Below are 26,718 nucleotides of genomic sequence, written 5' to 3'. Positions count from 1 at the left end.
GGTCCCATTTACAGCAGCCTTCAGACAGCTTAAATTTAAATCATGTGACTGAACTGGATCACAAAAGGGAGAATATGCCCAAGTCATCCTTGTTGCACTGAAAGCTTGAGCAGGACCTGGCCAACAAACACCATAGGAGGCAGATTCTTTATTCCTAAAGATCAGCCCTGTCTGACCACAGAGGAGAGGCCTGGCAGCCAGAAGGACTTATCTTATGAATGTAATCCAGAAAGGAAAAGAAAATGTTGCTGGTTTCTTACAGGCCCTACTAGACGGAACCTTACCCAAAGCAGAGGATATTCCAGCAGGTCTCAAGGTCAGACGTACCCTATGAGAGCCGCACCTCCTCCTCCTGGTAAGTCGTGTTAGCCTTGGGCAAAAACAAAGTTCCAAATTCAGTCTTTCTCTTTACCGTTGTCACCTGATATCTTTTCACAGTAAAAATTTCATAGTAAAGCTTTGAAATACTCTTTGATTGATCCTAACTGAAACAGATATATTTGAAAAGGCTTTTCAACTCTGTAGGGATTTAATCAACTATGTTGTTGGAAGTTGTTGACAATCAAACTGGTATTCCACCAGACATGTCCCAGTTGTCACGGACACTGTCATGTTAAGCCTCTTACTATAAAACACTGAATATAAAACTAACCCCATAGCCTTGTTCACTCTCCTTTTAGGGCAAAATATATACACTCAGCACAGACAGACAATGGTTAGCAATGAAACTGCTTTCAGTGCCATAAACAATACGCAAAACAATATGCAATGCAATTTATGTCTGGTTGTCCTATCCTGTTATGTAACAACTTTTGTATAGGCTAAATGCTGAAGCGTATCAGCCATGCCAGTAAGTAATTTTTTTTTTTTTTGCATGAGATTGATGTCATTAGGGTGTTTCACTTCTGCCCTTGAAAGATATGATTAATTTAGCCTGTGAACTCAGAGGAGAGAACAATATCCCATTGACCCACCATTTCCCAAGTGTTTTTTTCTTTACACTCCCCAGAGTGTTTTTGATAAAGGGTTCTCTTTCAGTCAGCTTCTGTTTATTGAGAAGCACAATGCTAAGAGTATGTCAGATGTACAAGCAGCCTTGGTCATCAAATTAAACAGGTAGCTCCTGATCCAAGTAAGACCTCATAGCAGTATGAGTCAAAAACTAAGACGTGCACGGTCTGCAAGAACTGCTTGTAGTAAAGTGGCAAGATACTTAAATTACTGTAGTTAAAGTTGTTAACCAGTCTGCAAACCACTGCTTCTGACTGTTGATAGAGAACACTACTGTCTTCATACCAAATAGTCATACGGGGTGAATTAGAACAAGGGATGTCTGTTTTAAAAATATTTTCAAAGACTCTTTCAGTAGTTTTACAGCTGCATGAAAAAGACAAAAATAACTGGTTGAGAAAGCCTCATGATTGTAGACCAAGCCCAAACTCGCCTCATGTTAAAATAGTTTGAATGTAGATTTGTACTCAAGCCACTGGCTCCAGTGGATGCCCATACCTGCAGTGTGGCCTTTTATCATCATATATCCCCCCAGGGCTTGTGACAACCACTGAACAGATAAGTCAAAGGGTCCTTATTAGAAGGCCCTGCCTTTTTGTGCAGCAAGACACTGGGCTTTCAAGTTACACTACAGATGTTCATGAACCATTGGTACCTCTCTGTGGCCTCCTGGCAGGACCAGTGTAACTACTAAAGTTAAATGCTCTATTGACCCTTATGCATTAGGGTAGTCTGTTTAAAGCATGAGCAGAAATCTTCTGCGTAGACCTCAACTCAATTGCCTTATCAGATATTATTTTAAAAAAGAAAATAAACCCCTTTTATAAAATAGCCAATTAGAGCTGGAAACTGAGATAAAAGACAACTGGTATAAAAGAGTTCCAAAGAGATCGGCCAGGATTTTCAAGGAGGTAGATGCCCAAATCACCCAACTGCCTCAGGCTCCTTGGAAGTCGCAAACAACTTTCTGCATCCTGCTTCCACACTGTGGGAAAGAAACTCTGTGATCCATCATCATTTGAAATGTATTCCGCTATATGTCTGTTTTGAAATTACAATGGTCCAGTAGCTGAACAGGCTGTTATATGTTCAGAATTAAATAAACCTTTACTTATTTAACCGTAATGTACACGCACTGCTAGCTTAATGATACATTTGGGCCCCAAAGTGAGTTTTATGTATGAATTTTTGACTACTTAAGGTCTGCCATAGCATCAAAAGAATATCAGAAGTGAAGACTAGCTGCTGAATGCAGCAGGCTTTTCTCTAGTGTCACAAATATGAATTCTCCTCTCTGCATTGCTATTCATGCTGCTAATTTCCAGCTGGCATAATCACACGGGAAAAAGAAGAGGATCACCCCACAGCATTAACCAGTCTAATTTTTAATATAAACATAGCTCCCATTTAATTCAGTGGGAGTTTCAGGAATGCAAAGAATGCAGAATTGAACTCCTTAAGCCCTGATCCTGCAAGTAGCTCAAACATGGGTGGGTTTGTTTTAAATTCACTTAGAGACATAGTTTGTTTAAAAGCATTTACCTTTATCATCATCTGGAAAATTCAAACTCATTTTGAGCTATCAAAGTAGGAACAAGCCATTTTTCTTTTTCTTCTTTTTTTTTTTTTTAAACTAACTTGCTTGCTAAACAAGCAAATATTTGTATCAACTCAAAAAAAAAAAAAAAAGTCCCCCAAGTATTCACAGAGCTCAGAATTTTAGGCATTTATTATCTTTTAAATTTAAATAAATAAATAAATATCCAGAGAGCCCAGTACCTCTACATAGCTTCAGATTAAGACCATCTGGATGAAATTTTATGCACTGTTTTTAAAGAGAGGTATGGTGGTTACATGTTTGTTAGGTAATATTAATGAGGCTGAATTCAGCTGAGAGCTTTGCAAATCCTCTTGTACACTTGTAACGTTCTAGCCACATGGCTCAAACTTGAGCAAGAATCTATGAAGTCATGAGTCCAAAGCAGATCATCAGTGAACCTGCTACTATGTATAGGTGAAACTTTAGGATTATAGCTTTATTTTGTTTTTAAGTTCTTTGAGAGCTGAGTCTAGCTGACAGCTGAACCACCAACACAAAAAAAAGACTATCTTTTCTGAGCCGTAATTTAGACTGGATGTATTCACGCTTTCTTTACTTCTAGGTCATCATCAAAATGGAGTATTAACTCCCCCACAGTCTGTACTACATTCCCAAGTCCCAGCAAACCAACAGGCCAATCAGAAAAACCTGTACACAAGTATGATCCGACCACCTTTACCACAGCAGCTGTCAGGAGGATCAGGCAGGATTTCAGAGCAACCAGATAGCTTGGATTTCCTCAAAGTACCTGACCAAGGAGCAGCTGGGTAAGATTTTACATTAAATCAGAAAAAGAAGAGTCAATTTCTGTAAGTCGCTTCACACATTCAAACCATTCATGGCTGATAAAGTTATACTGTGTACACAGATGACCAGATTATGCTACTGAGTTGCACTCAAAAGGTCCCTTTATCTTCCATAGGATTTCAAAATACATATTCCATCACAGTTCATAGGCCTTTAGGAATGAAGGTGAACCAGTTCCAATAGGTCCAATATTAAGATATTAAACTTGCATGGTACTTTCTACTTAAGACTATCAAAACACTTGGTGGGCTTTAACTAGGCCTTCTGGTTTACAGATCAGTAACAGCAGGTGCCATATGCTCCATGGCCATTGTCAGCCCAGAAACTCTGACTTGTGGTCCTTTTGTTTCAGCCAGCAACTTTGACTCTTGCCTCATACACCGCTTCTGTACAGCTCAGCTCAGTGTTAACTTCAGTGTCAGGCAGTACAGGCACGGAGATACTGCGATTCGGTTCCAGACCACCACCATAAAGCGAGTCACATGAATTTTTTTGGTTTCCCAGTGCATATAAAAGTTAGTCTACAGTATAGTGTAAACATATTAAGCGTGCAATAGCATGATATCTTAAAAAAAAAAGTACATACCTTAATTAAAGAATACTTTATTGCTTAAAAAATGCTAACCATCATCCGAGCCTTCAGCAAGTCGTAATCTTTTTGCTGATGGGGGTCTTGCCTCGATGTTGATGGCTGCTGACTGATCAGGGTGGTGGCGGCTGAAGGTTGGGGTGGCTGTGGCAATTTCTTCAAATAAGACAGCAGTGAAGTTTGCCGCATTGATTGACTCTTCCTTTCACAAAGGATTTCTCTGTAGCAGGCGATGCTGTTTGATAGCATTTTACCCACAATAGAACTTCTTTCAAAACTGGAGTCAGTCCTCTCAAACCCTGCCGCTGCTTTGTCAACTAAGTTTCTGTAATATTCTAAATCCTTGGTTGTCATTTCAACAATGTTCACAGCCTCTTCACCAGGAGCAGATTCCATCTCAAGCAACCACTTTCTTTGCTCATCCAGAAGAAGCAACTCCTCATCCGTTAAAGTTTTATCATGAGATTGCAACAATTCAGTCACATTTTCAGGCTCCACTTCTAAGTCTAGTTCTTGTGCCATTTCCACCACATCTGCAGTTACTTCCTCTGCTGAAGTCTTGAACCCCTCAAAGTCATCCATGAGGGTTGGAATCAACTTCTTCCAAACTCCTGTTAATGTCAATATTTTGACCTCCTCCCATGAATCACGAATGTTCTTAATGACATCCAGAATGGTGACTCCTTTCTAGAAGGTTTTCAATTTACTTTGCCCAGGTCCATTAGAGGAATCACTATCTATGGCAGCCACAGCCTTACAAAATGTATTTCTTAAATAATAAGACTTGAAAGTCGATATTACTCCTTGATCCATGGGCTGCAGAATGGATGTTGTGTTAGCAGGCATGAAAACAACATTAATCTCGTTGTACATCTCCATCAGAGCTCTTGGGTGACCAGGTGCATTGTCAATGCGCAGTAATATTTTGAAAGGAGTCTTTTTTTTCTGAGCAGTAGGTCTCAGCAGCGGCCTTAAGATATTCAGTAAACCATGTTGTAGACAGATGTGCCGTCATCCAGGCTTTGTTGTTCCATTTATAGAGCACAGGCAGAGTAGATGATTGAGCATAATTCTTAAGGGCCCTAGGATTTTTGAAATGGTAAATGAGCACTGGCTCCAACTTAGTCACCAGCTGCATTAGCCCCTAACAAGGGAGTCAGCCTGTCCTTTGAAGCTTTGAAGCCAGGCATTGACTTCTCCTCTCTAGCTATGAAAGTCCTGGATGGCATCTTCTTCCAGTATAAGGCTGTTTCGTCTACACTGAAAATCTGTCGTTTAGTGTAGCCACCTTCCTCAATTCTCTTTGCTAGATCTTCTGGATAACTTGCTGCAGCTTCTGCATCAGCACTTGCTGCTTCGCTTTGCACTTTTATGTTATGGAGATGGCTTCTTTCCTAAGCCTCACGAACCAACCTCTGCCAGCTTCAACCTCTTCTTCTCCAGCTTCCTCACTTCTCTCAGCCTTCACAGAATTGAAGGGAGTTAGGGCCTTGCTCTGGATGAGGCTTTGGCTTATGGGACTGCTGTGGCTGGTTTGATCTTCTATCCAGACCACTAAAACTTTCTCCATATCAGCTGCAATAAGGCTGTTTTGCTTTCTTATCATTCGTGTGTTCACTGGAGTAGCGCTTTGAATTGCCTTCAAGAGCTTTTCCTTTGCATTCACAACTTGGCTACCTGCTTGGCGCAAGAGGCCTCGCTTTCGGCCTGTCTCGGCTTTCGACACACCTTCCTCACTAAGCTCATCATTTCTAGCTTTTGACTCTTCCTTTCACTTGGACACTTAGAGGCCACTGTAGGGTTATTAATTAATTGACCTAATTTCAATATTGCTGTGTACCAGGGAATAGGGAGGCGCGAGGAGAGGCAGAGAGACGGGGAACGGCCAGCCCGTGGAGCAGTCAGAACACACACAACGTTTATCGATTAAGTTCACTGTCTTGTACGGGTGCAGTTCATGGCGCCCCAAAACAGTTACAATAGCAACATCAAAGATCACTGATCACAGATCACCATAGCAAATATAATAATAATGAAAGAGTTTGAAATATTGCGAGAATTACCAAAATGTGACACAGAGACACGAAGCGAGCACGTGCTGTTGGAAAAATGGCACCGATAGACTTGCTCAACACAGAGTTGCCACAAACCTTCAATTTGTAAAAAACGCAGTATCTGCAAAGTGCAATAAAACAAGCTATGCCTGTATTGAATTCACACTCACACTTGATAGGAAGATGACTGTACTCTTGTGTGTCAAATGCAAGATTATTTCAGTCACTCAGACTTCTAAGTTGCAGTTGGGGGTGGGGGAGGAATCATTTTACTGCTCTGGCCAGGTATTTTCCAATAGTCAAGTGTCAAAAGCATCAAAACTCTCACCAGAAGTGGCAGAAAGGAGGAACTGAGATCAGGGGCATAGCAGGGAGGGAAACAGAACTTTGTTCTCAACTCTGAAAGCAGCTGCTCCAGGTCTTGATTGAAAATCCAGAGTAGGTAAAACCTCTGTATGTGTTCCCATGCTATCACTGATAATGTAGATATCAAGACAGAAGTTTTCTGTTAAATATATATGGGACTTCAGAATGTTAAAGGCCTTACAAAACATAAAGGCTTTTAGTGACTAAACAATTTCTAATTTAGCCCTTTATATTCTGTTTTCTTGCTCATTAGTGGGGTTTTGCTGCAGTGGGAATTTGAATGCTACTTAATTGACAAAGACTGATGCCTATTCAGCAGTTTTAGCAAAGAAAATCTATTCTTGAATAAGCAGTTTGTGTTTCTTCTTGCTGAGCACTTGCTATTTGTGCAGTTGAACCCTGAGGTAACTGATTCTCAAAGAAATCACTATTAGTAACAGCTGGGTGTCCCAAGGCATATTAAGTCAACAAGGAAAATTACACCAGCAGAAAGAAATAAAATACACTGTAGTAAGGCTTAAATATTTTTCATGGTAATGGTTAGAGCAGACACCATTCTGCAGTCCACAGCTATTCAAGCAAACACACATGATGTTCACCTCACTAGTCCTCCCATGCCAGAGAGGGTTCCCCTCTTCCTTGTTAAGTAAGAAGCCCTGTGTACATTCAGCTAATTGTCTTTCTTACATCTCTGGGCCAAATGATAGTGAGGGGAGAGACAAGAGGAAATTCAGACTTTTCCTGCTGCAAACTCTGTATTTGCAGCTTCTTAGCAACCTTCACGTCATCCATCTGTCCCTCTCAGCGTCTCTTCCTCCAAACAGTCTCTTTCTCCCCTTCCCTCTGACAAATTGTTGTTCTCCCTGCAGCGAGATGGGCCACATAGCCCAGCCCACGGCAGACAGCCGGCTGGCAGCCAGCAGCTTCATGTTGCACCATTGCTCTGACTCACTGCCGAATCCGAGCCTTCACTGACCACACCAGCTAGAGCCCGTATCTCCTCTGAAGGTTATGTAAAGGCCTGAAATAAAAGACGCTACTGTATTAGGGATTTTGCCTAAGGAAGGGCCCGAGTACGTCAAAGTAAGGTAAAGTAAGTGTTCTTCTGCCACAGGAGTAGGCAGTACTCGCGTGCCCTAGTAAAAGGGGTGGTTCTGTTGCTGCTCACTATAAACAAACATGCAACAGTCATGATACTCTTACTCTGAGCTGTTGTGATCCAAGCGCCCAGGTTAGATCATTTTGTCAAATGTGTAACAGCTTGTACTTGGGGTAATCTGGGAGAAGTCAAGATTAGACCAAACGTTTGCCCAGTCACCACCTACCCCTCTGCTCTCCATAACCCTTTAACATATTTGCCTTTGCTCTGGAATAGTCTTGGGGGTTAGGTGGAGACACTCGGTCCCCTCCTCCAGTGGTCCATGTGGCTGTGGGCTCTTACAGGCAGCCAAAAACCATTAGCTGTATGAAGTGCCATATTTTATACCAGCAGACCCTTCTCAGCTGTCAGTCTACAGCCAAGCACCCACGCATGTCACTGCCAGGGGTCCTTAGCCCATGGTCTGGGCTAGAAGCTCCTGGTGGCCTATGTTTTGTCCTTTTGTGTAATCCAGCTGGCTCCAATACTTACTACAGTACTTGCTATGGTTCTTTTATACCTATGACAAGAAGATGTGAGCAGTAGACACCTCTTGGAAAACAAACAGTGACTGTACATGGAATTGATGGATTTTCAGTATCAGAAGATATGCATAGGATTTCTAAGCAGGCGCTTTCCAACTCCTGCATACACAGAGTGAATGTGGTCAGCCCTGCAGCAAAATTAGTCAAGGGCATGTTGTCTTCTCCATCGTACTAATAGTAGGCATTTTCCCACTATGCACCAAATGCTAGCCATAAAGAAATTGTAAGCATATTTAGAACATTTTTCCATCGGTCATCAAATACCAAAGAAAATGAAACAAACAGTCTACTGCTAATTTTGAGAATGCCTCAAGTAATTGTCAGCAGGTGCTATCATTTCTAAACATGCTTGCATCTTTGTAAACTAGTAACTTCTATTTCTTTAAGTGGTGGTGAAATATTCTCACCACGTCAGTTTATTCTGTTAGAGTTTTTTCCTCCAACATTAGCCTTTTACTTTATCTTGAGAATACAGCTCATGTAACAAAAAAGAGACCCACACAACTAAGCTAGCTATAGGATAAAGTCATTGTGATTTCTGCCAGACAACTATGAATGACGTATTCATTACTGTAAATGCAGCAGCCACCAAATACCTAGTGACATAGTGTCAATCATTAACTAACTCTGTCATAGGGGGTTGGGAGAGAAGAGAGAGAGATCAGATGCATCACACCACAGCATTAGTTCCTAATGCTATGGGCACACAAAAAAAAGAAGGATCATCCCTTTCAGTCTTACTGACCAAGTTTACAAGCATGATTAGCATATTTAATGCTTCTATTGTTTATACTTACTATTTTTTAAGAGCAATTATGATTGAGGTAAACAAAAAAACAGTATCTTAGGTCAGACAGTAAAGATGTCTTTCTCATTCTACTGACAACTGTATAGGCTTAAAACCGATAGAAAAAAAAAAACCCACAAGCAGCCACAGCAATAATTGTAACCAGAACAAGCAGGGCTCTGCCATCAAGCCTTCTGCAGGGGTTTTTGTGGAAGTTGGGCTTCTACAGAAAGCCACAAGCAAGAAGGGAGAGTGCTTTGGTAGCAGAGTCAATGATTCTGGGCAAAAGGAAGTAGGAGGGGAAGCTGCTGTTTGGGAGAAGTATTTTGTTTTTTTGTTTTGTTAAAGCGGTCTGCAGCTTTAGGCAATTTGCAGTAGCAATATGGGTGTTATGCTGGAAAGTCAGAGGCCTGGTAAAAAAAGGGCCTAGTAAAGTTGTTTCTCTAGAATATTCCAACTTAATATTCCAATAAGTGTCTAGTAAACCTCTCAACCACATAGTTTGTTCCGCTTTCTCTATATAAAATACAACCTGGGGTATAGTATTTTGCTCAGATATGGTGGGAAGCGTGATGCTCCACCCTGAGAGGAGTGCAGATAATATGGCAATAATACCAATTCAGAGCACACGAGTCAAAAGACCAACTTGACAACTTTTTGCTATGATTTTAGTACAACCTAAATTACTGACTCCACCAACACCAACAATTACAGAAACTCATATACATGTCCAGAGCTACTTCCAGGCCCATTTTATAACCTAACCTCCAGGTGGAAAGGAGCATTGCAACACTACCTACTGTATCTGCCCCTTTACAGAAGCTGGTCATAAAGGCGCCGATTACAAGGAGAGGCGAAGGACAGTTTCCTCAGTGCGCGCGCGCACACGTTTTAGGAAAGCTGCCCGAGCGCGCAGGCGGCTCCATCGCGGGCGCTGCGCGGGGACCCGCGGGCGCGGTGCTCGCGCGCCCCCTGCTGCTGCCCGGGCGCCGCCGCGGGCGCTGCCGGCTCGGCCCGGGGGTCACGGCCCAGAGCAGAAGGAAGCTGCGTGCTTTAGTTCAGCATCGCTTGGCTTGACTCTTTGTGCCGTAGGAAAAAGCAGCACGTTAAAGTTTGTTACAGAGACTGCCGTGAGGGAAACGTGCTGCAGCAAAGAGCCAGGGCAACCCCGTGCAGCATGGCCGTGGTTATCGGCCACGGCAGCTGCAGGTGTCCCTGCCACCAGAAGATATATGAGGAAACAGTAAGCAAGTTTACCAGGCAGTTTTCTTCCTGCTCATTTGCTTTCCTAGTCTGTGGACTGGCTTAAGAGTTGGACGCAAACTCAAATCTGTGCCCCTGCATGGGGCCTGCATGGATTTCTAACAGAAAGCTGCACCCAAGTGGGTCAACTAAATATCAGTATAGTTCAGGTTTTCAGTTGCCGAATACTGGTACCTGCTGAGCCAGCAGTGCCAGCAAAACAAGCGTGCTGCTTTTTTTTCAGCAACTTGCTTGATACTACCTGCAAACTGCTGCTTCCCCTGGCTGGGGCAAGTGTTAGGGAGCTGACTGGTCTGCACACTAACAGATCATTTTTCAACTAGATCAATTCCAAATCCCTCTTGCCCCCACCCCCCCAAAAAACCAACCCAGCTCATACAAAGGAATACAGGAGACTAGTACAATTAAGTTCAGAAAGAGCATCTGAGAGAGCACTTACCACATCAATTTATGCTATCATTAAATTTCTCTCTGATAAGTTCATAACTATTAAAGCACAAAAACAAACATCCCAGAAGTTCTACAGTAGTAACTGTACTCACAGAAGAAAGTCACTTGCATGGTTTTCTTCCCAAGCTCTATGACATTCTTTATTAGTTTGTTAAAAAGAACCAAGGTTACTATATTCAGCAGAGGCTTTCAGAGGATTGTTTTTCTTTGTGATTGGTCTTTTTCAAAAGGCAAGGATCTAATGTCACCTGTACATGAGGAAGGAGCCAGAGGAGTTGTGGGTTTCAGAACCACAACCTTTACAGAAGTCATTTTTAGGCATGGTATTTTAGAGCAGCAGAATGTTTTATTTTTAGATAAGTAAGTTGTTAACTCATATTTTAAAGCGTCCTTAGCCTTATTTTCTGGTGCAGCTTGCTATGGAAACATAAAATTATGACCAGATAGAGCCATTGACTATTGTAAGTCCTAGGCTTAGTAATTTTTTTAATAACTGCAAACCTTTTCTGCAAGAGCTCTGTAATCACAGCATTATATAGCATTATCACAGCTCTGCCTCTTCCACATCATTGCAACATTTAGTCATTCAGCACAAGCTTTTTTTCTTCTTCTTTTTTTTTTTTAAATAAAAAAAGCCCAACCACCATACTGGATCTAATACCTGTTCTCTCTTCCAGCCTCTATTAGCCGATGAGCTGGCAAAATGCATTCCTTTCCTCTTTCCCCTTCTTAATCTTTGGAGTGGTCACAGCTGTGACAGTTTGTGCAGCATTTCCTCTGCTGCTTCAGAGTTGACTATAACACAAGTCCATAGACGGCCCTGGAATCTGAGGCAACTTAAGAGATGCAGTATCACTTTCAGCTTAGTCACAAGAATGGTAAAGTAGCAAGACTGTGAACGAGAACTGTCTTTTTAATATTGGAAACTCAGTGTCTCTGGTAAAGCTGGGGCAGGGAGGGGAGAGAGAGACTAAGCCATGTAGATGCAGAGATGTGCATGAACTGTAGGTGCACATTTGTTTACATTCAAGCCTGAGCACTGAATGTCTTACCCCAAGCATTAGAACAGCTGGTTAGCAGTACCTATTCAGCCAGTTTAGAAGCTTAGCAGGGAAGAAATGACAACTGCATCCCTTTCACAGGGATATTAACAAGTCTTATATTTACATTTTTAACTACTGTGATATTTAAGTGAGAGTTCCTTTTCCCTTGTTCTATGATCTTTAGAACCAGTGGACTAGACAGTGGGGTTGATTAAGTTTAGCTTCAAGTCATAGCTTTGAAGTACATTAACATTTTTCCCCCTCATTAGTGTTCGCAGGCAGACGACAAACCGGCCCCCACCAGCTGGGGGAAGACCTAAACCACAGCCAAAACCCAAGCCTCAGGTACCACAGTGCAGGGCACTGTATGCATATGACGCTCAGGACACAGATGAACTTAGCTTTAATGCCAATGACGTTATTGATATAATCAAAGAAGGTATGTAAACAGGTAACAAAAGCTTTTGCAAATAAAGTACTGATCTTGAAGGTACACTGTCATAATCAGTTAAGACATGACTTTTCAGCTACCCCACAGTCATTTTCCCTTCATTGGGCTTGAAAATTCCTGTGATACCTTAAAAAGCAGGCAGAGCAGAGAAGTCATCACACCTACAGCAATCAATCAAACTTACGCACTTAAAAGTGTACTAGAGTGATCTGTTGAATTATTCCCTACTGTATGACGTTAAATTTTGTTAGCAAGTACTCCATCACAGGCTCTGGATGAAAATAAGCTCAAACTATAGTTGTAGCACAAGAACCAAGTAATAAATAAAGCCGTTCCAACTCCCTGATGTTCCCAAAGAAACCAGATTAGGCATAGTGTTATAGCCAAAAGATGAGCAAACTCAGATTCTCCAAATTATTTATACTCAGTCCTTCATGAGAAGGCTTCTGCTTTGTGTGGAACAGTTTTGCAAGCCTATCTCAAAAAAACAAACAAACACACACACACCCCCATACAAAAACAGCTGTGACAGGAAGGATTACAGAACTTCAGTGCTTACTTTTCTTTCTTTGTCATAGATCCTTCTGGTTGGTGGACAGGAAGACTACGAGGGAAACAAGGTCTGTTTCCCAACAATTATGTGACCAAGATATAAAAGACTAAGGATCTGTCAGATGAAAAATGGCATGTTACCACCAGTGGTTGAAGATATTTTTCCCTTGCCTTCAGGACACTGTTCCTCCGAGATCTGTCATTCTCAGCAGCATTTTCACCAGTGAAGTTGTAAACAAGCAGGAAGAAAAAATCAGTTAGCTTTCCACAGTGCAAACTTTGATCTTTGCCTCAGAAACACACAATGGACATACTGACAAATTATTTATTATATTTAAAACCTGGTTTTAACACCCAGTGAGTGAAGAATGCTTAAACCTACTATCTTCCTGAAACTGAGAGGTGCTTTGCAATCTGGGACCAGGGACTTTGAAAGGGGTGTATTTAATAAGTGCCTTTTAGTTGAATATTGGTAATCTTTTTAATTATCTAATGAAGATAATGTTAAATGGACATTTCCTCTAATGCAGATCATTCTGGGGAACATGTTAAGTATGCTGCTACATGACAAAAAGATTTAGGATCACTTGGGATATTACCATCTAAAAATCTACTGTGATGGTATATTTAAATAATTCTGTACAGAGGCGTAATGGAACTGATGTGTTTGCTCATGTATTTAGGGACTCCAACAGGCACTATAAAAAGAGAAAACAGAAAATGATGCAGTACTGTATGCTAAACAATGTTGCCTTCTCCAAGATTTATATTAGAATATGGCTGGCCCATGTTGGATTTATGTTTAATGCTCTACCTGTTATAAGAAGTGTCTTTATGCAGAGCTGTACATTTATAGAAACAGATCATATACTGTATATAGAAACCTGAATATGGTAGAAACATGTATGAATGTATAATGTAGTAGTTCACTGTTCTTATTCATAATGTAGTTTTACTAGAGTTTTTATGCCAGGTACTTACAGATATGCACTACTCCTTTTAAATGGTAAAAAGTGTTATTGCTCAAGTCTGATTGCCTCCCACACCATTCAAAATGGCTGTTGCTTGCCATACAGATATCAGCATTCATGCTTTGTCTTCTGAACCTCCATAAAATAAAACACAAGAAACAGTTAGCTGAACTGTTCTATTCATTGTACAGTTTGTTTTCAGGAATGCATACCAGCAAATCTCTTCACAGTGTAAGTTTGTTGGCTTTTACTGCATAGGTTTCTAAAAAAGTCCCCTTCCTCTTCAAACACAGAACTGTTCTCACTGTACCCAGATGAACTGCTATGTGCAATATATTTTTCTGTTAAGAGCAGTTAAAAAAAAAGTTGGTATTAAAAAAAATTGCACAGGATTTAAGACATAGCAAAAAACAAACAAACAATCCCCCCAAAGCCACAAAGGGTCCCCCCCCCAAGCTTGAATTCCCTCCCTCACAAGCTATTGCCTAAGCCTAATTTAGGCACACAAACTCCATGGACACCATTAGGAGCTCACTGACTGCAGAAGCTGTTTCTTTATATCTGGACTGGAAGATAGAAACTAGGACCTCAGTCCAGGAAGCAACTGTATACCATAATTAGCAGTAACAGTGCTTGGCATACTTATACCATAGGAGAAAACAAATCTCTTGCTTAAGGAGATAAAAGCCTGCAACTTCAGTATTCTTCCGTAGGAAGGCATTGGCTTCTCCCTTGTACATCAGAGCCTGCACACCTACACAGGGGAAGCATACTGGGAAAAGGGAAACATTGAATTCGGCATAACTAATGGAATGCTCATCTAAGGGTTTGCAATTGAACATTGAACATGCAGTACTGAGGTAATGAATAGGCTTAAAGGAAGTACTGAGGCACAAAAGTTGCCTTACTTCTATTCCTTTGTGCATACAGATACCTACATTCATTAGAAATTGAGACATAAAGGAAAGCAAAATTTTGGAAGCAGTATGACAGTTTGACTGTAGCCTCCAAGGGGTAGACATTTATTGAAAGAAGGCCAGGGCAGGGGGTGATGGGGAGGAAGGGCAGAACCAGGCACTGAAGAGCTGGATCCAAGTAGTGGAGCAGGTTTTAAGAGCTGACCTGGTTCAAAGTTCTCCTCCCCTTAGTTCCACATCTATGGCCAGTGCACATACAATACATCAGATCATACTTAAAATTCCCTGCCTTAGCCCCCTTTGTTTAGGTATACAAAGATAGAAAACACATCATCTTATAGTCACTCAACACAGGGACTTACAAGGTTAATATGCAATATAGACAGCCTACTTCTTTCCCTAGCTCCAAGTTGACAGCACACTAAAAAAAAAAAAAAAAAGTTTTTGTATGTTCTTATGGGACAAGATGTCAAGCTAAACCAGTTATTTAGGTATCCTTTAAGATACATCAAGAAAAGATGAACTGTCTGCCTGCTCTTTCTTGCCTTAAGAATGAAAACAAAAAAAAATTACTAGGTATAACCCACTATGAAGCTAGGAGTCAACAGTCAATGAGATGATATCCACTTCTGACTGCAAGTTGCATCAGTCATCTGCATAGTCCAGTGTCCTGCTTGGACACTGGACTGCAGACATGTCTAGCTAGTGCCTTAAAGACTCACAGTTGCAATATTCACTATAAATATCAGACTTTTTTTTTTTTTTTTTTTTTTTAAAAGGAGCTTTATTTTTTAGGTATAGCATTGTATTACAAGGCAAGTTTAAAATGTCACTTTCAGAATAGTCTGAAATGTCTGTGGTAAGGATGAAAGGCTATGTACAAAGAGCAGCATGTTTGCCCTAACAGGCAAATGAGGAAAAAGTGCATGGATCATTGGGACTTGTCTGCCTAGAGTTATATCATACGAGTGATGAAGCTAGGTCCTTGATTATCTTGCAGTTCAGTTGAGGGATTGTGCTGATCATCAGGAGTTTGCTACTTGCATACTTGTTCTTTATAGCCTGTAGAAGTAGAGGAACAGTGTTACAGAGGATTTATCTATATTTACACATTAAATATTTAAGTCAGACAGATCAGTTTTGAGTCATTTGTCCTGACTGATTGAATAAAAGGTTAGAAGTAAACCAGCATGCAGAGTAGCAAGAGCAGAGCACTAACTTCGGAACATTTTGGACGAACTGATGCAACATCCTCTCAAAAGCTTGTCAGAGTACCATATGCATTGATAATATAAAGAACAAAGTATTCACGATATGCAGCAAAGACATTTCTAAAACATTAGAAACACAATTTGAGTAGTTATACTTACAGTGTATTTTGTTAAATTCTCATTTACTTTGACAACATTCTTGGCCATGTGTTTCATAGTTATCACAAGACTGTCTTCTGTATAGCCAGTATAGTACTGCTGCTTTGTACCCTGCAATGCAACAGTAAAAAAAACCTAGAGCCTTTTAAAGAAGTTGGGTTTCTGCTCAAGGCACAGTCACCTCAGATAGCTGACACCCCAAACATCCTGAGCTAGCCTTGTGTTCCAAGGAATTGTACCATCAGTTTAGGAGACAGATCCAGAAGAGTTTCTAGCATGCAGTGACAACTCTGGACAGACACATCAAGGCTATGAAGCACACTTCTGCACTGTGCAGCAGCTGAAAGAAGCAGCAAGGGTAACCACTAATTCAATTACAATTCACCATTCATAGTCCATGATTTAATTATTCTACCTTGTACTGCAGCCTGCAGAAAGATCAAGTATTATTTACAGTGTGGCCTTCTCTGATAACTCAGTACTTTCATAGGAAAAAATCCTTTTATGGAAGGGTGTCCACATAAAGAGAGATATTGCAATTTGTTTTATGGTATACTCCTTATTCTGCCTTCAGCAGTAAATCAGGACATCCAACTATCATTTGATCACCAGCATCATTACTGCTCTAAACGCAGTCAGCTCTAGCAGTTGTTTTAATGGCTCAGTTCAACTGACTGGAGAAAAAAAAGGCCCACAACAGTAAGTTTTATTAAAAATACTTACCCATTTGTTATGTCCCAGAATCTTTTGTGACAAGCATAATGCAGCAGCTGCAATCTCTGAAGGATGATGGTGCACCATGTCATAATCCACCAGAGTCAGCTCCATTAGATACTTTGCTAGTGTATGTTGCTCAGCATCAGCCTATCAGATCAAGAGCTTGTTAATCCACAAAGTTCCATGTCACTTTATCAAGCTGATCCAAGGTTGTTTATTCTAGCCATTAACTGACTTATTAAATAACTTGGCAAAACAAGAACAGTCAACAAGAGCTTTATTAACATCTAGGGACCATACTTCCTAATGGGACAGTTATCTCAAGTCAAAATTGAGCCCAAAGTCAGAACCAGTGTAGTCTAGCATCCATTTGAAACGTACACTCCAAGCTGTATGAGAGATGTTAACAGAAAACTCCTGTACTGGGCATGTCGTGCCCAGCTTGAGATACAAATGCTTCCTCTACAATATATTAAAGCCGGGGGGGGGGGGGGGGGGGGGCAGATGTAAAATTAGTTAAGTAGTTCCTTACTAAGGAGTCAGCTTACTTCAAGAGTTGCCCAGTGGTCTGCTGAGAACACCTTTTACTAGAGAATACCCTAATTACCAGGCAAAAGGCTAGGGTTCTGCTCTACTCATCTATTTGGTTTACTGTAACAGTGAAATTACTGCAACTAAGACTGAACACAAGCCCCAGTAAAGACACATGAACAATTACTGGCAGTTGCAGTGATTCTGACAGTCATGCCACCACATGGTAGAATTTTATAGCTGAACATTGCTTTCTGCTCAAATACTGGGTCAAGAAAAGTCAGACCACATGATGAAAATGCCTAAAGCAATCCTGACTGTCTTTACACAAACAGAAAAGTTCTAGATAATGAGGACAAGTACTCACCTCACCAGCTTTTGATGCTCTTCTTAAGAAGTGAAGTGGAAGAGGACGTCCCAAATCAAAGTTCAACTCTTTGAGAATCACAATTTCCATTTCTCTAACTTCGTCACTGGTGTAGGCATTGTCAGTAATGTAAACAAAGTCTGCTACATCAGGAGAGAACATCTCTTCATATTTGGAAGCAAGAAGCAGTGCTGTTACACCCACCAACTGAAGCCTTTTTCGGGGTACTGGATGACTCTGCAATACAGAAATTTACAAATGCAGACCTCAGATTATCAAACTCTAGACGAACAGGTTCTGATTTAATAGTTTATAATGACAGTATGATAGAGCTCATTCTTAGAACATACATAAGATTTTCCACTTTGAGTCAGAAGGGTCCCTATAATGACAGGCTGAAAGCGGACAGCAGCCTCAAAGTTATGTTAAAAAGTTCTTACACAATCACACAGCAGAATCTTCAGGTATAAAGAAAGGCTAAATTCTAACTTCTTTTAAAAACCATTGTCATTGAGGAACTCTCCTAATCCAAACAGGTGTTGAAAAAACTTCTTAAAGACACTTACTTGTAAGAAGCGATCCATAACTGCAACACACATATACAGTGTCTCCTGCAAAAGCTGAAATCTTGAGTGGACCTGGACAAGCCAGTCAACTAAAATTGCACGCATACGCCCATTGATCGCCTTCCCATCAAGGTAACAGGGGCGCACCGATTGCTGTAGCTGTTAGAGAAGAGAACTGTGTGAGCAACAAGATGAATGCCGTACTGCAGAAGCACAGAATCAGTATGTAGGTATTCATACCTCAAGCTGTCTAAGATAAAGATAGATATCTTTTACGTAGTCACTACAAAGCTGGGGGTTCTCCCAGTCCTCAGCATCAATGTCTTCTATGTTGTTGAGCAACACATCAGAGAAGGCTTGGCACAAATCCTCTTCTTGCATAGACACATCCATAGGAACCGGAGACAGAACCTAAGGTACATGTTATGGCACTAACATATCTACTGATTAGGCAACAATGTTCTTTCTGCCATCCCCATTTTTTTAGTTACTAATGTAACTTCTTCCTAACATAAATCTTTGAAAGGTTGCTTGTATGCTAGCTGGGCAAGCTTTCACCAAGATGCCATACAAACAGAATCAGTAGACCTTTTGGCGATTGCCAGCTAAAGGAGAAACTTTTCAAGTTTCAGTCAATATTTCAATAGCTAATTCTGACATTTCAATATTAGCCTTGAAGCAGAATGTGTATTAAACAAAGACCTCAGTACAGAGGCTTTGCTTTTTCAACAGGGAAATGAGATACTTCTACAAATAAACTGAGGCTAACGCACCAAGTTATCAGTCTGAGATTAAGAATCAGAACAGTATCATTACTTTCTACCTTTGGAACACCTGTTTCTTTGGATACTTGATTCACAACAGCTGGAGGTTTAGGCAGTGCAATTATATTTGTCATCTTACTAGGTCCTTTTGTAGGCTTTATAGATGGTTTGAAGCATTCCGTTTTCTGTAACGAAAACAATGACTATCAATACAAGTTTAATAACTCATCTTTTCCCTACAAATAAGATTCAAACTGTGCTTTACCTTAGCTACGTGCGTTCCTCGTGTTGAAACTTTGTTTCCTATTTCTTCCAAAGCAGCCCTTTTGCCAGTCACTTGCGTTTTAGCTTTATAACTAAGTTCATTCACAGCATTCTCAATCCCTCTAGGGATCTAGAGGGATAAAATCACAGAAGTCAAAGGCCAACCTTATTTCATTTTCAGATGATCAACTCCATTATGGCACTGAGGTACCCCACAGATGCTATCCATTACTCAACCAAGTTTAGTTTCCTACACATTCATATGCGCTTAGAGAAAGAACAAGAAAAGTCTTGACCGCATACGTTATGGAAAGTACTATGAAACCGTATTCCAAGATTAGATTGCAAAGCACCAAATCTCATTTCCTGCTCACAACTTCTTAAGTCCACATCAGAGAGCTTACCTACAACATAGCTATTTATTGTATTCACCCACTTTATAGGTGCATTTGCATGAAGGCAAAAAAAAATTTTCTTATTATTACATATCACATACAGAAATAATTGTCTTATGTACAGAAAGGTAAGCATCCCTTATGTTGCATGGTAAAGAAACCACTGGGTTTCAGAGTTTTTCGTGGGTTCAGTTTAAATCATCGCACAGTCACTCTAAAAAAAAAAAAACAAAAAAAAAAACGAGCTTTTGTTTCTCCCTTCCTGCGTTCTCCCGTGAAATAGCTCGAGTTTCCTCTCCTCCCCCTACACACCTTCCCCGTGTTTCGAGGGGGCAGGGGGAGCAGAGAGAGAAGCCGGCGGCCAAGCCCGGAGGAGCCGAGACCAGCGCCGCGACAAGCGTCCCAGACACCCACTCGCTGGGGCCACGGAGGGTTCGCAGGGGCCCCCCGCCGCCCGGCCCAGGCTGGTCTCACAGCGCCCCTCAGCCCCCTCCCTCCCCGCCGCCCCCCTCACGGCCCGGCCCGGCCCGGTCTCACAGCGCCCCTCGGCCCCCTCCCTCCCCGCCGTCCCCCTAACGGTCCTGCCCGGGCTGGTCTCACAGCGCCCCTCGGCCCCCTCCCTGCCCGCCGCCCCCCTCACGGCCCGGCCCGGCCCGGCCCGGCCGCAGGTTCCCCCGGCCCGCCTCCCCGGCGGCACAGCGCTGCCCACAGCACTCACGGCGGCACGGCGCGGCAGCGCCATGGGCGCGCAGAGAAGACGGCGGAGGAGAAGGGGGAGGAGGAGGAAGCAGAAAAGGCGGCTCGAGCTCGCGGCGGCTTCAGCTCCCCTCAGCCGCGAGCGCCGATTGCCGCCCCGCCCGCGCTCCTATTGGTCAGCTTCGTACGATGCACTCGCCTGATTGGTCCACCTCCTCAGGCCCTCCCCAAACAGGAAATGGCTCCGCCACTTCCGCCCAGGCCAGCCTTTTAAAGGGGAGGGGGAGGGAGGCGGCGCAAGGCCCCACGGGAGCTGCGGCGTGGCCCCGCCCCCGCGGCTGGAGCGGGCCGGGCCCGTCGCCCAGCGCTGCCGGGAGCCACGGCGAGGTTCAGACCTAAACGGCGCGAAAGGCGCTTCGGGGGGCGTTTTGGTGGTGTTTGAACATTAAAAGCTGTGCTGCAAAGCCCGGCGCCCCCGGGGGGGTCGCAGTAACCTGAACATTGGGCCCCGCCGCGCCCGCGCGCCTCAGGGAGCCTCCGTGCTCGCTCACCGAAACTCTCCCTCCCCGTACAGTGGTTGCAGCGCGAAAGAGCCGCCACAGAGCCATGAAGCACGCACACAGATGACAAGGAGCAGAAGCGCTGTGACTTTAAAATAGACATTTCCTACTGTAAGTAAACTAGTTGAAAATTGGACACACAAACCCACCAACACTTTCAGAGCGCTAAACTGCTTCTGCCGATTCTCTACCTTGCCTTCCCCTAACGCCTCATGTTTCTATTCATTTTAGGCCTCTGAATTGTGGATCTGTTTTGAAATGTACTCTAAATATTTGTGTTCCTTGTTTACTAAGGCTGGTCTCAATTTTCAGTGAACTGGCATTTTGTAACACATCAGTACTGAAGAACACAATCCGGAAGAAGCCTCAGAAGCTCCAGTACTAAATTTTGAGAGTTTGTGCCCGTACAGTTGAGCAAGTCTTCAGCATATGCAAATGCATTTGTATCACAAAGATCAAATTTATTACTTTTTAGGATGCAAATTTTCAGTTTTCCTAAATATCTGTTGTACAGTCAGAGTTTATAAAGAGATTAAAGTCAAACTGAGTCCTGATCCTGAGATTCCATAAGTTCTTGATACTACAGTAGTTGCCTAAGCTGATAGAAAAGTAATTCTGCACAATTATTTTGCAGTCTCCCAAAACTGGCTTTGTATCTCACATATGCACAAGTTAGTATTTTGATAGCCTTCATAAAACCATTTTCCTGACTTCCTGATTTGCAGTTAAATGACATCAAATATCAACAGATTTAGCTGTAGCTAAATATTGATCCTTTACTGAGGTTATTTTTCCTTAGACAGTATCTGTAAGAATACAGGTATGTGAAAGAATTTTTTTTCCAGATGAAGACTTATAAAAGCAAAAAGACAAAAAGGAAAAAACTTGCATAAGAAACAGGTTTTGAATGATACCAGTCTAACATTTTATTTATTGCATACAAAAGGATTTCTTTTGACAATGGAATTTTATATGAAAAGTAATTTGATGCATACTGTTGAGAATCTTATCTTCAAAGTCAAAGATGCTGCAGAAAACTTAAGGCAATGCATCTAAGCATATAAAGCACAGTAACTGGTGGAAATTTTCAAAATCAAAAGCCTATTAATTTTCCTTCCCTTAAATTATGGTCAAGTCACAACTTTCATAAAATAGAAGTAGGCTGCAGCTTTATTAGCCCCTGCAATAGCATATAAGACCAGAACACTGTGATTCTTGGCAAATACCTAAGTGTTCGACATCACATTACAATGCATACATTTAAAAGCAAGACAATATCAGTAGCAGTTATTAAACAATTCAATTCATGGGCCGCTAAAATGCCTCTCTAGTACCAGGCACCCAAAGCAGGTGCATAAAAGAATTCCTAAAAAATATCCCCAAAACCTGTGCTTCTTTGTCCTGTAAGGAAGCCAAAATGGATTCCATCACATATCCAGGGTCTCAATTATTTTTACAGGCCCTGGTTTTTTTTCACCCCATGTCTCACAAGTACCTTCTTGGAAACTTTAAGAGAAGTGAATATCATCAGACTTCAAGCACCACTGGTCAACTAACTTCCCTCCTTTTCAATAGTCACTGAAGAATGGGAAGTGTCTGTTGTTCAGTCCTTCCAGTTATTTTTATTCATTTTTACCAATGCAGATTCAATTTCATACCGACTTTCAGTTTCCTGCAGCCACCATGTTCAAGAAGCTTTAGCATAAAACCATGTCAGGTTTTGAAGCAGTCAAATCACATTTTGCCTCTCTCCCATACCCCCATCTTACAAACACAAAGTGGTTTTTAAGTTCAGTTTTAGCAATGCAGTTAAGCTTGAAAATGTCCACTCATCACACATGCTGGAATAAAAATTTCTCCCCACTTAATGCCTCAAGTGCCAGAGGTGGTAAGTCTGTTGCCAACAATAGACACTGCATTGGAAAATGCTACTCCTAACAGATTAAAAAATAAAAAGGGAAGCAGCTTTAACCAGACAAAAAACAGGCATCAAATTAGATAAGGTCATATTTATAAATGGATCATTTTTTAGTGTAAACATAACATTTCATTTTCTAGGTTTACTGTAAACTGTTTTACATTTATCTGATTATGAAAGACAGACAAGAGAAACTGAAGGTATTTATTACTCAGTTCACTTACAAAGCAGGTGGCTTAATGCAAGCTTATTGACATGTTCATATATGATCCCCTAGGAACATCTTTTCCAAAGTGACAGTAATACTGCCTCAATGTTTTTGCAATTTTCAGCATCTGTTGAGCACATTTAAATAAACTATACTCTATTATGTGTGAAAGAATGTTGATAAGCAACTTGAGTCCTGATGTGGATTAAAACTTCCTCCAAAGGCAAAATGTTAGTACATTATAACTTAATTCTATATACTATCTTATGCAGCAAATCTTAACTATAGAAAATATTTCAATCAGTGATGGACTGTTGGTAATTTATAAAGAGGGAATCTATGATCAAGGCAAAACTAGGTAACCACATAATTTGTGTCTCAGTTTCTACAGAAATTTACAGGCTTTCAATTTACTAATAAAAAATAAAACAAGAGACAGGTGAATTTAGCTAATTTTATTAACTTTAAAACTAATAAAAATCCCAAGACAAGCCTGGGATCTTTAGAAGTTCTATGAATGCATGTATATCTGCCCCTTCCCCCCCAAAACCCCACCCCCCAGAAAACAACCACCAAAAAAAACCCTGCAGCTCTAAGTCCTGATTGAATGGTTTTATAAAAAAAAAAAACAACAACCAAAGTGTGCAGATACTTCAACTTAAGTTAGCAGAAGACCAAAGATTCTAAGTTCTTCCATTTCCCTAGGAATTCTTTCAATCTGCAAGTATCTACAATCCAGCTAACTGAAATCAACATTTAGTGTTCATTAGAGCTGTTTCACAGCAGCAAATATTAAGTTAGGGATTCAAATTTCTAGACATAGGAAGAAAATGATAAATACAATCTGAACAGCAGTCTAAATGTTTAATATTGACATTCAAATATATCTGCATTGTGCTGAAAGTTTAAAACAAACACAAAAATCTGATCAGACAAAACTCTGGTGATGAGTATGCTATATGTATCAGTCAAACTGAATATAGTTCATATTCTGTTCCCAGTATTAAGGATGGTATTTGACTCAGAACTGATATTGTTAATATACAGCAGCCATTTTTTCCTAATTAAGGAATGTCTCAATACATAATATTATCCTTTTCTAGATGATCTTTATACATTAAACTAAAATACATGATTGATTAAATTAAGGAATCCGAGGTTAGTAATGAGTGAAATCATATTTTCAAAGCTCGATACTATGTAAAACAAACCAAAAAAAAAAGACCACACAATTCTACTTACTAAAGCAGCTAGTCTTGCCTGCAAGTTTGGGATCACAAAGCCCATAATATGTGCAAACAAATGCAATACAAGGAACCATGCAAAAATACAGTAATGAATTGAAAGAAAAAAAATGTAAAACCTAAACAAAAAAAAGGTTTTTATAAATACACTGAAACTCAACTGTCTACATAAACTGTAGGTCTAGCATTAGTTGTACCATATAGCAGAGCCAGCACTCTAGGTTCAATGCTTCCAAATCTGCGCAGGTAAGTCATGCCATCTTTGGTTGACTGCAGTACCAGGAAGGATGAAAGGGAGTGAGAGGGAGGACAAGAGTTCTGGAAAACAGTGTCAACTTTCACTAGGCAGTTGAGCCTCAATGTCCACTCTGCAAATGGGGCACTTCTTGTTAGTAATCAACCACTGATCTACGCATACTTGGTGGAAAAGGTGCATACATGGAAGGCGCCTGTCATTAGAACAGAAAAACATCTGTGTTAACAAAACATGCATATCAAATTACCCATTGGAAAAACGGTAATGTGGGTTTTGCCATTGAGGTGTCTACTCTTCTTACATATGCATGTTCCCCCGTCCCCCCAAGCTTCACTAACCTTTCCCACTGTTGAACTTGCTTCTTTTTAGTGCCAAGAAGAAATGGATATAGGCAATGAAGTGAAGCATCAGATAAGTTAGAAACAACTATCCCATACAATGCTGCCCAATTCTACTGTTAAACTGTAACAGATTTTAAATCAGGGTAAGTAGTAGTTTAGCTTCCAGAAAAGCTAAATTTGACACACTAGAATACACTCAATTAATTCCTTGCCCAAGATGCCACAGCACACAGCACTGTAGGATTTAAATGAAGAACATGAGTAGCATGTTCTCTAATATATTTTAAAAGGGTATCCGTTTGGGCTTGTATCACAAGATAGACAGTCAACTTATGGAAGATCATAAAAGAGAATCTACATTCTCCCCAAAGACAATGCCTACTGAACAATGAGTAATTTTAATTAAAAACATCTTTAACCATAATTGGAGGGAAGATTATGAAACCGGTATAACAATGGCTCCTAAAGAGTTCCTCCAATACCATCAATATTTGTTTTATTTATTGGTTACAGTGACAGATAATGTTTAACTGTAGCTGTTAACCTATGAAGTGTTGCAAAGAGTAGTGTACCATAACAAAGTATGGTCTGAAAGCCAGAGCATTTGCATTATATTCTTATATTCAGTGGTACTATTTACCTGACATCTTCACCTTCCTCTAATATAGACAAACAGATCGTACACTTTTCCTCTGTGTCTTCTTCTGTTCCTTCCTCCCCATCTTGTTTGCAGTGCAGTTTCCTCTGTGAGAACCAATCAGTTGTTACCTTATTAGTAGAGATGACATTATTGACAAACTGAGTAAAATCTGCTTTTAATACATATTCAACATATACTACTTTGAAAACATTATATAAATGATTTCACATTTTGAGTAGTACTTATTCAAATGCATTTGAACCAAACTGAAACAAGAACTAGCACCTGGAGCAAAAACACAGGATATTTCAGACTTAGTTAACTTTTGTTGAATTACAAAACAGCCTACTGGACTGTGAATATATAGTAATTTTGTAGTCTTGCAACTAGTTCTTTTATTTATTGCCTAAGTGTAAATGTCTTCATTTCATTCATGAAGAGGCCAAAAATATTCCTATTCAAACCTAGTATCTTAAATCACAATTTATCAGATAATGAAAGAACACTTTTGTGGATGGAGTCATGTATTACGGTATAATAAACTGCAAATTAAAGACAACTTGAACTGCCAAAATTCTGTTCCGAGTACAAAACTTGTAAGTCTTCAAAATGTGATCACACTAAAGGAAAAAATGGTATACACCAAGTGTGTGTCATGAATAATTTATTACAACCCTTAACTTAAAAAAACCTTACTTTATTTGATGAGTTAAATTGCTGACAGGCTTCAATGTTAACTATTACCAATAATTATTTCATTACTCTTCATTTTAGTGGTGGGGGGGGAGGGGGGGAAAAAAGGTTAAGACTATTCACAACAGCTGGACAAGTTATTAAACAATGTGGCTGAAGATGGCAGCTGACCACCACTACTGGGATGGGGGAAAAAAACAAAATCAAGTCACATTTCCTCTCTAACCCCCAAAGAGGCATTCAAGAGAGGATTATGTTTCCATCCTTAGGTACTTAACTTTTCTGAATACTGAAGAAGCTACCTTGAAAGCTTCAGTTCTCCCATTCCCCCACATCTGCACTCATCTCACTCTTCCTGCCCCCTATCACCAAAGATACCAAATAAAGTTTTTAATGTAAAATACACAGCTCAGAAGCAGAGTGAATTTATCAGCTGGTAACTGAAAGGAATATTATACTGACTCATCTGGAAAACAGGTACAGGCAGAAATGGAAGACTAGGAAGGAGGTCAGTATTGCTCAGCTCTAGAGATCTTGCTCTTCATATTGGGTTTAAGACGCTTATTAAAAATGCAGGACTAAGCAAAACAGCATGTATGAATTTGGCTATCAAGCTTCATTTCAAAGGTTTTTTTAATTTTAAG

The 26,718-nt window shown here is 40.7% G+C and overlaps 2 protein-coding genes across 2 annotated transcripts in view; one reads left to right on the top strand and one right to left on the bottom strand.

Annotated features, from left to right (window-relative positions):
* Positions 1-13,798, top strand: part of MYO1E (myosin IE) — a 101,450-nt gene extending 87,652 nt beyond the window's left edge. Inside the window, exons 25-28 of the mRNA XM_067305453.1 lie at positions 263-355; positions 3,174-3,378; positions 11,923-12,092; positions 12,683-13,798. Coding sequence (XP_067161554.1) covers positions 263-355; positions 3,174-3,378; positions 11,923-12,092; positions 12,683-12,759 — 545 coding nt within the window. The 3' untranslated portion in view covers positions 12,760-13,798. The remainder of the gene's footprint in view (positions 1-262; positions 356-3,173; positions 3,379-11,922; positions 12,093-12,682) is intronic.
* A 1,371-nt stretch (positions 13,799-15,169) lies between these two features.
* Positions 15,170-26,718, bottom strand: part of RNF111 (ring finger protein 111) — a 63,018-nt gene continuing 51,469 nt past the window's right edge. The window contains exons 12-19 of the mRNA XM_067305258.1: positions 19,125-19,253; positions 18,919-19,044; positions 18,336-18,506; positions 18,096-18,254; positions 17,530-17,766; positions 16,638-16,778; positions 15,915-16,025; positions 15,170-15,606 (exon numbers count right to left, since the gene is read on the bottom strand). Coding sequence (XP_067161359.1) covers positions 15,505-15,606; positions 15,915-16,025; positions 16,638-16,778; positions 17,530-17,766; positions 18,096-18,254; positions 18,336-18,506; positions 18,919-19,044; positions 19,125-19,253 — 1,176 coding nt within the window. The 3' untranslated portion in view covers positions 15,170-15,504. The remainder of the gene's footprint in view (positions 15,607-15,914; positions 16,026-16,637; positions 16,779-17,529; positions 17,767-18,095; positions 18,255-18,335; positions 18,507-18,918; positions 19,045-19,124; positions 19,254-26,718) is intronic.

The sequence above is a fragment of the Apteryx mantelli genome, chromosome 15 (genome assembly GCF_036417845.1).
Source record: "Apteryx mantelli isolate bAptMan1 chromosome 15, bAptMan1.hap1, whole genome shotgun sequence".
Taxonomy (NCBI): domain Eukaryota; kingdom Metazoa; phylum Chordata; class Aves; order Apterygiformes; family Apterygidae; genus Apteryx; species Apteryx mantelli.
Note: the sequence above shows the minus strand (reverse complement) of the source record. Positions and strands in the feature narration are given on the sequence as shown.